The sequence below is a fragment of the Babylonia areolata genome, chromosome 3 (genome assembly GCF_041734735.1).
Source record: "Babylonia areolata isolate BAREFJ2019XMU chromosome 3, ASM4173473v1, whole genome shotgun sequence".
Taxonomy (NCBI): Eukaryota; Metazoa; Mollusca; class Gastropoda; order Neogastropoda; family Buccinidae; genus Babylonia; species Babylonia areolata.
This window is the reverse complement of record NC_134878.1, coordinates 50787381-50800302: the sequence shown is the minus strand read 5'-3', so window position 1 is coordinate 50800302 and position 12922 is coordinate 50787381. Positions and strand designations below refer to the sequence as shown.

Sequence of the window (12922 nt, the reverse complement as noted above, 5' to 3'; positions counted from 1 at the left end):
CTCCTTTGTTTTACTTTGTTTTGGTTGATAATTGATTGGCCCCAGCTGCAGGTGGGTATTTGTCATGGGGGTGGGGAAGTATTTCCTAGTAATAAGACACACTTTTTTGTCAAGCAGTCCCAGCTATGGATAGGTGTTGTCACAGGAATAGGGAGTATTTCCATATCGTACAGGATTTCTGTATCAGTATTTTTTTTGGCAAATTTATTTCCTTCTTTTTTGTTTATTTCAGCATTATTAGGACAAACACTTTGGTTAAGTGGACACCTTGGGCTCCAGCCGTAAACATTTGGTTATTACCCAAAAAAAGCCACTCCCACTCATGTTGTGGCCTTGCAGAGACTGATGGTTGGTGATGCTTGTGGGTGTCTGTAACCACACTCCACACTTTCCAGCTGTTGTGTCGTGGCCCTGAGTGAGATGGATCAAAATTTTGAATTAGATTGAACAGAATGATCTTTTTAAAAATTTTTTTTGTATTTTCTGTTGTCAGTAGGTTTTTTTTCTTTCTGCGATCATGTGTGTGCATGTGCTCCCTTGAATGTTCATAGGCCAGAAGTCTAACATTAAAATTCTTTGAGTTTCGAGTCTGTTGTCAGTGTTTTTTCTTTGTTCATGTCATGAATAAGATTTCTGTTACATATAAAAATGGAACACATACCCAGGCTCACACCTTCCGCTACCAGTTCCAATCAAGGGCAATAACGAAATCATTTTTATCTTCCTTTCTTGCACGTTTATTCTTCCGGAACCCCTTTCACACAACAAATACAATCACAAACACATTCTTACCACCAGCCTAACGCTCTCTCATTCAGTTCAATTCCTAACCTACTTCAGAAATTCAACATCGCTTTAGATCTAGACATAACAATAAAAGACAAGCTTGGACGAAGAACCAAAACTTACATTTTGAATCCTGAGGAGGGAGCCAGCTAAACAAAATAACAGAAGGAGGGTCACTGGTACTCAACAGTCTTCAAATTCAAATTTTAAATACATTCATCCTACTTTCATTCTACAGCATTGTCTCTACAAATTTCATGCTCGCATCTCTCTCTCTCACACCAGAAAGTGAAGTCGATCCATTGACTCCTCATCCCAACTTCCGACTCTCCAGTCCGACCAATCAGAAGGGAGCACACAAAAATCATATGTTTCATTCCCTGACAGTTCGGTTTACTGTAAAAATGTTTATCGTTTTATAAACTAAACAGGATTACCTACAGCATAATTTTTGTTCATCAGCTTTAGATGAAATTTAGAATGAACTGAGTTTGAGTCAAATGACTTTTGTGTCAAGGGGTACAATTGAAAACCAGAAATTATTATGTATGTATGTGTTGGCATAGGGTGTGTGTGTGAGTATGCACAAATTAGTCTGTTAAAAATGGAAAGGTACTGATTTTCTTCTTCCTTTTTTATAAATTCTGTTTTCTCGCATGCATGTTAAATGTGTTTGTGAGAGTCCCTATGCATGAGTGCGTGTATGCACATATGTGCATGCACATCTCAGAGTGTGCATGCATGTGTTTTGTATTACAATCACGTGGATGATGCCTGGATCTTCACTCTGTGGTTGAGGTGCATTTTATGCATGGAGGTGGGGGGGAGAGTTGTCACTGAATAATCATTTGTGGTAATTATTTTTATGGTGGTTTTTTTTTTATATCATGTTATGTGCCTTGAGCATTACTGTATTTTAATGAAAGTTACAATAGAATTATTGTAATCATTATTGTTGTTATTGTTATTATTATATGTCTCTTCTCTTCCCGCTGCCTGCTGTAACAGATTGACACAGGACGGATCGGTCCGTTGTTCAAAATACGACTGATGTTTAGTGATCGAAGCGGCAGCTCGGAATGGACCATGGAAAGGGTGAGTGACCTCTTTGTCAGCATGCTTCCTTTTCTGGTCCTTTGTTCACAGTGCTGTTCCCTATGAAAGTAAGAAACACACACACACACGCGCGCGCACACACACACAGCGCTGACTTTCACAGACAAAGGATGTTCTTGACATGAGCATGCACAGTTGTGCATGCACAGACACACATACATGCATGCTCACACACACACATCAATACACACAATGCATATATGTACCCCATTGCACACACATATGCAATATGCACAGAAACACGCGCAGCACTCTCACACACACACACACACACACACACACACACACACACACACACATGTACATGCACACACACACTCTCTCACACACACACACACACACACACACACACACTCACACACTCACACACACACACACACATATGCACACACACACACTTACACACAGACCCACATCCACACACACACACAACACACACACACACACACACACACACACACACACACACACGCACGCACAAACATGTACACACAAACACAAACACACACAACACAACACACACAGACACACGCACAAACACACACACACACACACACACACACACATGTACACATACACACAAACATGCACACAGTCAAACACAACACAACACAACACACACACACACACACACACACACACACACACACACACACACACACACACACACACCACATCACAATGCAACACGACACAACACACACACACTTACACACACACAGAGCCTCCCCCCCACCCCCGCCCCCTGCTTCCTCCCACCCCCCTCCCTCCACACACCCACCCACATACACACACCACAGCACACAAAAAGCACGATGAAGGTGACCAAGAGCGGCTGTGCCCCTGAACAAACAGCTGAAGCTGAGGGACATGGACACTGGCCAGGAGTTCCACTTTGACCAGCGTGTGCTGCTGGAATCATCGCCACAGTCACCAGATGGTGCCACAGAGCTGGCAGCCATTCGGCCAGACATCGCCCCTCTGCCTGGTCAGTGCCTGCGCTCTCACTGACTGTATTGCGTCTTGTGTGTGTGTGTGTGTGTGTGTGTGTGTGCACGTGAGTGTGCTAGCATGGGCGTTTTTTTTTTTCAACCTGTGTGTGTGTGTGTGTTGTGTGTGTGTGTGGATGTGGGTCTGTGTGTGTGTGTGTGTGTGTGTGTGTGCACGTGATTGTGCGAGCATGGGCGTTTTCAACCTCTGTGTGTGTGTGTGTGTGTGTGCACGTGAGTGTGCTAGCATGGGCGTTTTTTTTTTTCAACCTGTGTGTGTGTGTGTGTGTGTTGTGTGTGTGTGTGGATGTGGGTCTGTGTGTGTGTGTGTGTGTGCACGTGATTGTGCGAGCATGGGCGTTTTCAACCTCTGTGTGTGTGTGTGTGTGTGTGTGTGTGTGTTTGTGCGTGCATGTAAGCATGCATGTGTGTGTTTTAGATTTGTGTGTGTGTGTGTGTGCGTGCGCACGCGCTTTACATGTGCATGAATATTTACAGATGGGACTGTGTGTGGATGCCTTCCGCATGAGATATGTTTAGCTTTATTTTATTTCAGTATCTTTTTTTCTTCTTTTTTTTTTTTTTTAGGTATCTTTTAATCTTTTTAGTGTCACTAAAAACTGTGTAGTACTCTATAGTTGCACACACTGAAAATGTCCCCAATAGTTATGATAATAAGAATGCACTCAGCACGGCATCAAACAGTTTGTGACTGATTTTAACAACTGAAACACAGTCAACAAATTTGGGAGTGGTGGGTGTGTCAATTTGCTTTTCTTAAGCAGATAGGTTATGATAAGCCAAAAGAAATACATCTTATTCTGTTGTTGTTGTTTTTTGTTGTTGTTTTTTTTTGGGGGGGTGTTGTTGGTTTTTTTATCCCTTCTCATTCCATGTCCAAGGATTGTATGGACAGCTTCAAATATCTCAGTGGTGGGCTTTGTGTCTCAGTTCTTTTCTTTTGCCCAGAAGTCTAGATATGCTGGTCTGCAGCCATTTTGATTCTTGGAGATATTCAGGGTTTTTTACTCTTATGTTACCTTCTTCTCTGATTAAAACAATAAACAAGACACTTTTTTTTCTTTTTTTCTTTTTAATCAGAATGAAATCATCCTGCTTGCTTTTTCCCTTTGATATTGAATGTCCTCGTTATTACAGAAACAAAGTATCTAGTCCGGGTGAGCACTGGGACCCAGGAGCGGGCAGACACAGAGGCAGAGATCTCCTGCACTCTGATTGGTCAGTGGGGCGACACTGGGGAGAGGGTCCTGACGGAGCCCAAGTCTCACACAGACCCCTTTCGAAAGGGAAAGGTAACTGTTGGTGAAGAAAACTAACACATTGTGTTGGGTTTTTCTTTCGGGAGGGCGTGTTTTGTGCTTGCTTATTTCATTGTTGGGAAAGGTTATTGTCGGTGATGAAAACTAAATACATGATATTTGTATATTTATTTTTTTGTTTTTGTACATGTTTTTGTTTATTTCATTGATTGATTGTTGTTGCATAATTGATTATTGGGCTGGCTGACTTAATGGTTGATTGATCGATCAGCTGACCAGCTGATATCAGATTGACCAACCATCTGATCAATTAATTAGTCATTGGGTTGGTTTGTTAAATGGAATACAAAAGTCTCACGTTTAATGCTGACATTTGATTGAATAAAAATGAATTTGTTTTAAAACATATTCAGTCATTCATTTTTGCTTTTGTGTTAAACCAGTCAGATTACTGAAGGTGTGTTTTGTGTTCTCCAACAGACGGACGAGTTTGAGCTGAAGACCCTGTATCTTGGGGATGTGAGGAAGATTCTGATTGGTCACAATGAGAGTGGGCGGGGCTGTGGATGGTTCTGCCGACAGGTGACGGTGCAGGCTCTAGATCCTCCAGCCACTGACAGAAAGCCTGAGGTGGTGTTTGCTTGTAACAGGTCAGTGTCTCTCTCTCTCTCTCTCTCTCTCTCCCCCCCCCCTCTCTCTCTCTCTCTTTGTCTCCCTCTCCCTGTCTCTCTCTCTTTCTCTCTCTCTCTCTCTCTCCCTACCCTCTCTCTCTCTCTCTTTATAAAATCTGATTTTAAGGAAGAAATGTAAGCTGAAAGAAGAGGATTGGACATTTTGTGCAATTAGATTTAAATGCTGTTGCAGGCTGTACTACATTATAAAGGTATATTTATTTATTTAGTTAATTTATTAATTTATTTAGTGTGTGTGTGTGTGTGCACATGAGTGAGATTTTCCCTCCATATTTGTGTGCCCATGGCCAAAGAACATTAAAACACTTCATTTCATCTCTCTCTCTCTCTCTCTCTCTCTCTCTCTCTCTCTCTCTCTCTCACTCTCTCTCTCATGCTCTTTCCATCTGGCTCTCTCTCTCTTTCTCTTTCACACATATGCAAATATGCACACACACACACACACACACACTCACAAACACACACACTCACACTCACACTCACACGCGCGCGCATACACACACACACACACACACACACATGCACACATGCACACTCTCTCACTCACTTACACTTAGATAAATCCAATGATATAGAAGAAGATTTTTTTTTAAAAGACACTGAAATGACAGTAACATGATTGGTGTGTATGAGGTCACACCTCAGAAATGCTAAAAAAAAATTGGAAGAACATTTTTATTTTATTTTTGACAATTTTGTTTACACAAGAAATATAGCAAATAACAGCAGAACATATTATATTCATGTATTTTATGGGAAAACAGTAGTCCATTAAACATTCTACAAACATTTTTTAGCGTGTATTTTCATCCCACTTCAGTGAAGTATTTGCTGTCTGATCACACAAATTGTTCCCTGAGATTTCTTGCTCTGTGTGTTTATGTTTATCACTAATTTTACCACTTTTTTGTAGGTTGTTTTTTGTTGTTGTTGTTTGGGTGTTTTTTTTTTGTTTGTTTGTTTGTTTTTTGGGTTTTTTTTCTAAAATTCACTTTCCATCATCTGAAAAGACAGAAAGATTCATAACTAGACTGAAACAAGCACACAGACATGCGTACCTTACATTATGTCTTGTATATGCATTTTCAATCACAATATTTTTGCAAAGTGAAAGGATCAGAGTCAAGGAATACCTTGAAGAAATATTTTTTTAAAAGGACAGTTTGAGATTTCTATCTTTAGACTGACAGCGTATACTTTGAAGTGAAAAAGATGATGATGAAGCTGACAGAAATTTACACCAAACAAACGACTGAAGGAGCTGACATTGGGGACTGCTCCTTGATTTAAACAAAATTGTATTCAGTAAATATGTCACACATGTACAGATAGACAGCGGAGCAACAACAAGCTAATAGCTTATATCGTGCTCAGGAATGTGATTAAATACATTTGTTTCGTTTGACGGCTGGTGGACGCTACACAATTGCAATTATGTTGAAATACACATTTTCTAACTGCATATAAATAACAGTCATTGCAGACATATATTGTTTCCCCCCTTTTTTCTTTCTTTTTTTTTTTTTTTGAGCCGCTGTGGAGATTAATATAATTCTGCTCCTTGATGGAAATGCTTAGATGCAGAAGTGTCATCTGCTCTGGCAAATAGATTGTCTTCCTCAACAGTTGTTTTGCATTTGTCATCATTCTCTTTCTTGTTCCGTTCTCAATGTATGAATGGGGGTTCCACAGTATTTGTTTTGGATTTGTCATCATTATTTGTGCCATTCTCAGTGTATGAATAGGGTTCCACTTTTTTTTTTCTTTTTTCTTTTTGCATTTATAATCGTTTGTATTCTTGTGCTACTCTCAATGGTGTTCCACACAGTTGTTTTACATTTGTAATTATTTTATTACTTGTTCCATTCTCAATATATGAATGGGGTTCCACAGTGTTTGCTTTTGCATTTGCAGTCGTTCTTTTTTGTACCACTCTCAATGTATGAATGGTGTTCCAGTTTTTATTTTTCATTTGTAATGTTATTTATAATTCTTATTCTTGTGCTACTCTCACTGTCTGAATGGTTGAGTTGTTTTACATTTGTAATCATTTTATTACTTGTGCCAATATAAATGTATGATTGGTGTTCTTCCTCATTTATTTTGCATTTATAACCATTGTAGCGCTTTTCCAGCTCTCAGTGTGTGAGCAGTATTCCACAATACTTGTTTTAGCAATGTATTCATTCTGTTACTTGAATCATGCTTTGTGTATGAATGGTGTTCCACAGCATTTGTGTTGCAGTATAATCATTCTATTACTTGGACCACGCACTTTGTATGAATGAATGGATGCTCAGCAGGCGTTTGCCATTGTCCTCTGACGTGTTGGCACTGTCAGTGTCAGTGTTGTCATGTCTGGCTTCAGGTGGCTGGACTCTGGATGTGAGGACCGACGACTGATGAGAGAACTGATCCCTGCAGGCTGCATTCTGCCCTCTGAAGCTGCTGTGGACAAATCTGCATCCAGTATGTGTGTGGGGCTTCTGTCCGATATAAAACAAAATTTTTAAAAGCAGACCAAAAATATGTGATATATGTATATAGTGAATATAATAATTCCAAGCCCCGATGTCATTATTTTCCATAAAGAAGTGGAAGAAGTGTCAAAAACAGCTGTTTTGCGCTGTCACTTGCTGTGCATATTAACATTTTGGGGGAACAGAATCACTAAAATGGACTTTTATAAGAGATTTTTAAAACCACCACCCAACCCCAAGCTCAAATTAGTGTTAGAGGTCAATAGTTAAACCAAGACTGCTTTTTGACACTTTTTTTTTTTTTACCCCCGAAAACGGAGTATGGCTGCCTACATGGCGGGGGGAAAAACGGTCATACACATAAAAGCCCACTCATGTACATACGAGTGAACGTGGGAGTTGCAGCCCACGAACGCAGAAGAAGAAGAAGACACTTTTTTTTTCCCCACTGCTTTATGGAAAAGGAAGACATCTGGGCTTGGATTCATTGTTCACTCTATAATAGCATAGTATGCATCATCCACTGAACACTACAGGTTTGTGGTTACAGTTTTTTTAACTCAGGATTTACTATCAATATATATATGTGTGTGTGTGTGTGGTAACACCAATATATTTCCACCAGTATATTTTATCAAAGAAATTTTACACACACTGAGACATATATGCATGCAAACATACTTACATGAATTCATTCATATGCACACATTCATGAGTACATGTGCATGCATGGACACACACATACACAAAACATACACATGCACATTTGCACCCACCCTCCTAAACACACATACATGTACTCATACCCACGCACATACAAACACCCTCCAACCCACTCACCCCCCTACCCACCTCAGCCCCACTTACATGTAGCACACAAACACCCACACACATACCCCTTCCCCCATTGCACACACACCTTTTTAAACACACCCTCTTACCCCACACACCCCTCCACACACACACACACACACACACACACCCTGTCCAAAACACTTGTGAACACACATCAACACCCTCAAAGCATGCCCCTCAAGCACACATAATCTTACCCTCCCCACTCCCCCCCACGGCACCCCACACCCCCACTCACACAGACCCTACCCTACACTGGTTACACAGATACCCAACACCTTCATGGCATGGCTACATCATCGAGCCGTTTTGAGGAATTTTATGTGTCCATGAGTATGCTGCACGAGTTTTGTATTGACATGCAAAAATTGTTTGTTTGTTTGTTCTCTGTGCTTCTCATATATGAGTGTTGTTCTTCAAAATGGATGTTAACTCACTCGGGACGACAAGTTTTCTCCCTTGCTTTTCCCCACAGACGGCCCATTTGTAAGGGTTAGGAAAAAAATTACGAAAAATACAAAATACTGTGTAAGAAAATGAAACTTTCAGAACTGGTTTATTACGTGTTGAGCTATTACATGTAAAAAAAAATCAAATTTCTCATCTTATTTTTACAGTTTTGCCATATGTAGAAAATACTGCCAATTTTTCACCCCGAATCACCATACCCATGCTCGCTTTCTGCATTAAATTCGCTTTCTTCTTCGTCATCATCCACCTCTTCAATGTCCGACCCTTCAGTTTGTAGCATTTCAAGTACTTCGGCAACCCAAAAACATTGCCGTCACTGCTTTGTTCGCTTCACAACATTCCGAGAAGAGGCCGCTTTGCTAACAGGCTGGCACGCGAGCAGACGACCGGTCAGTGACTTTGTCAGCGTGTGTGCGAGACAGGCCACACATCCCATATTAACCAATCATACTGTTCGATTGTGGAGTGACCCAGAATAGCGCACTCTGCTTGGCTAATCACAAAATCACGTGTACAGCACATGATGGAATTTTACTTTCGGAGAATGCTATTCCATTCCTTCGTCCGAAACCGAATACGTTTTGTGTAGGAATGCGTGAGCATTCCTTCGTCCGGAAAGAGTTAACCTGTGAGTCCCCACATAAGTGGAGTGATGGCCTAGTGGTAACACGCCCACTTAGGAAGCAAGAGAATCTGAGTGCGCTAGATCGAATTCCATGCTTTATCCCCCTCCACTAGACCTTCAGTGGTGGTCTAGTATGCGAGTATTTGGATAAGATGACAAACCGAGGTTCCATGTGTAGCATGCCCTTAAAGCATGTAAAAGAACCCATGGCAACAAAAGGGATGTTCCTGGCAAAATTCTGTAGAAAAATCCACTTCGATAGGAAAACAAATACACTTGCAGGCAGGGAAAGAAAAGGGTGGCACTTTCGTTGTCCGAATTTCACACAGAGAAATCTGTTGTGACAAAAGAGTAAAACTGTATAATTCATTACAATATTGCCAAGGGCAGAAAAGGCCTAATCAGAAAAACACTCAGAGTTCACAGACTACACCACCAACCCTTTCAGAGATAAACCACTTAGAGTTCAGACTACACCACCAGCCCTTTCAGAGATAAACCACTTAGAGTTCAGACTACACCACCAGCCCTTTCAGAGATAAACCACTCAGAATTCAGAGTACACCACCACCCCTTTCAGAGGTAAACCACTCAGAGTTCAGAGAGTACACCACCAACCCTTTCAGAGGTAAACCACTCAGAGTTCAGAGAGTACACCACCAACCCTTTCAGAGATAAACCACTTAGAGTTCAGAGAGTACACCACCAACCCTTTCAGAGATAAACCACTCAGAGTTCAGAGAGTACACCACCAACCCTTTCAGAGATAAACCACTTAGAGTTCAGAGAGTACACCACCAACCCTTTCAGAGATAAACCACTCAGAGTTCAGAGAGTACACCACCAACCCTTTCAGAGGTAAACCACTCAGAGTTCAGAGAGTACACCACCACCCCTTTCAGAGGTAAACCACTCAGAGTTCAGAGAGTACACCACCACCCCTTTCAGAGATAAACCACTCAGAGTTCAGAGAGTACACCACCAACCCTTTCAGAGGTAAACCACTCAGAGTTCAGAGAGTACACCACCAACCCTTTCAGAGGTAAACCACTCAGAGTTCAGAGAGTACACCACCAACCCTTTCAGAGGTAAACCACTCAGAGTTCAGAGAGTACACCACCAACCCTTTCAGAGGTAAACCACTCAGAGGTCAGAGAGTACACCACCAACCCTTTCAGAGGTAAACCACTCAGAGGTCAGAGAGTACACCACCAACCCTTTCAGAGGTAAACCACTCAGAGTTCAGAGAGTACACCACCAACCCTTTCAGAGATAAACCACTTAGAGTTCAGAGAGTACACCACCAACCCTTTCAGAGATAAACCACTCAGAGTTCAGAGAGTACACCACCAACCCTTTCAGAGATAAACCACTCAGAGTTCAGAGAGTACACCACCAACCCTTTCAGAGATAAACCACTCAGAGTTCAGAGAGTACACCACCAACCCTTTCAGAGATAAACCACTCAGAGTTCAGAGAGTACACCACCAACCCTTTCAGAGATAAACCACTCAGAGTTCAGAGAGTACACCACCACCCCTTTCAGAGATAAACCACTCAGAGTTCAGAGAGTACACCACCAACCCTTTCAGAGGTAAACCACTCAGAGTTCAGAGAGTACACCACCAACCCTTTCAGAGATAAACCACTCAGAGTTCAGAGAGTACACCACCAACCCTTTCAGAGGTAAACCACTCAGAGGTCAGAGAGTACACCACAAGCCCTTTCAGAGATAAACCACTCACACTTCACAGAGTACACCACCAACCCTTTCAGAGTTAAACTCCTCAGAGTTTAGAGAGTACACCGCCACCACTTTCATAGGTAAACCACTCAGAGTTCAGTGAGTACACCGCCACCCCTTTCAGAGGTAAACCACTTAGAGTTCGGAGAGTACCCCACCTACCCTTTCAGAAATAAACCACTTAAAGTTTTTTCTGTTTTGTTTTTCCCCTTGCATTGAAGGTTGTATTTCTCAAATGAGAAACACCATCATCATCATTACCAGAATTTTGCACTGTTCATACATAGCACTGTATGTGAAATATAGCATTAACACATTCAACTATTGCAGGGTACTATAGTGGCAATTGATTTGCAAGGGTATTTCTATTTCATAACTTATAAGATAAAAATAAAAAATAAAAAAGCGCCAAAAAAAACCAACCCAAACCCACAGCAACAACAAGCCAAAACAAAAAGAAAAACAAGAAGCAAACAAACAAAAACTCAAGAACAAATAACTACAAAAGATTCATCACACAGTTAACAGTACTGAGAGAGTATCATTACACCATTGAGAGTTGAGAGAGTACACCACCAACCCTTTTGCAGAGGGCGTGTGGAGGGTGAGTGTGACGATGGCAGCAGAGGACCAGCTGGACAGCAGCCTGATGGCCATCACGCTGCCAGAGCAGGTGTCCATCGTGGTGTACGGCACACGTGGCGCCAAGGGGCCCCTGCATCTGGATGACCCCAACCGTGACCTCTTCCTGCTGGGGAAGACCGACACATTCGAGGTCAGTCTTGTGGTGTGTGTAGACAATGCTGTCTTTTGTCATCAGGTTGTCGATGTATATATTATAGTCAGTCATGTCCGACTATGACCATCAGAACAGCAGAGGAGGCAACTGCTGTTCCGACTATTTGGGCTAGAATTTGATTATAGTGGAGAGTGCCTTGCCCAAGTACATCCCCACTCTCTCGGCCAAGAGGGTTTTTTAGGACAGTCGGCGTTGGGATGGTTCCCAAAGGCTAACTAGCCCACAAGGCTGCAGCACTAAGAGCCAGTGCAATTTTGCCTCCTAGTTTGAGAGTCATAGTCCTTCACTGAAAACTAAGCTGTAAATGGTTTCCCATTGACTGGAGAAACCATTGTTGTCAATACTGATGACATATTTCTCTTCCCCTCCCCCCCCCCCCCCCCCCCTCTCTCTCTTATCCATCTGTCAGTGTGTGTGTGTGTGTGTGTGTGTGTGTGTTCTTTATTACATTCCTTCTGCAGGACTTCTTTCTGTTGTTTTTTTTCTTCTTTCTTTCTCCCCTTTCCATTGAATATATATGTGTTATTGTAATTGATGCAGATTAGCAAGGACAGATTGGAAGAATGTGACATGCCTAAAATCTTAATCACTGAATAAAAAAACTTTTTGAGTTCTGAGTTGTGTCTTTTGTAAATATTTCAGTGCCCCTCTTGGAGTATCAGTTTGAGGTCAGTCTTGTGGTGTGTGTAAACAATGCTGTGTTGTATTTCAGGGGTGTGCCTCTCAGGGAGTATATTTATCTCTTCCTGCTGAGGAAAGACTGATGATTTTTTAGGTCATTCTTTTTTTTTCTCTTTTTTTTTGTCTGTGCGCTTACAGTTGACTTAACCCTTTCACCGCCAAGCTCGCATTTATGCACATGCATGGTAGAGGACCCATGTCACTGAAAGGTGACCATTCATTGGTCTGTTATCTATGAACCTAACTGCTCTTAATGTTCGGTGGTAGGACAGGCCATATTTTCTATACATTGCAGGGGGAATCCCCAGCTGTTCTTAGCCACTGTCTTTTTTGTGTTTATACCACAAGGGAATTTTGTGCTCTAAACTGACTGGTGGTGAAAGGGTTAATCAATTTTGCGCCTT

The 12922-nt window shown here is 41.7% G+C and overlaps 1 protein-coding gene across 1 annotated transcript in view; it reads left to right on the top strand.

The window, feature by feature from the left end:
- Positions 1-12922, top strand: part of LOC143280081 (uncharacterized) — a 197780-nt gene that overhangs the window by 110743 nt on the left and 74115 nt on the right. The window contains 6 exon segments of the mRNA XM_076584590.1: positions 1795-1881; positions 2758-2890; positions 4050-4204; positions 4652-4821; positions 7232-7332; positions 11629-11813. Coding sequence (XP_076440705.1) covers positions 1795-1881; positions 2758-2890; positions 4050-4204; positions 4652-4821; positions 7232-7332; positions 11629-11813 — 831 coding nt within the window.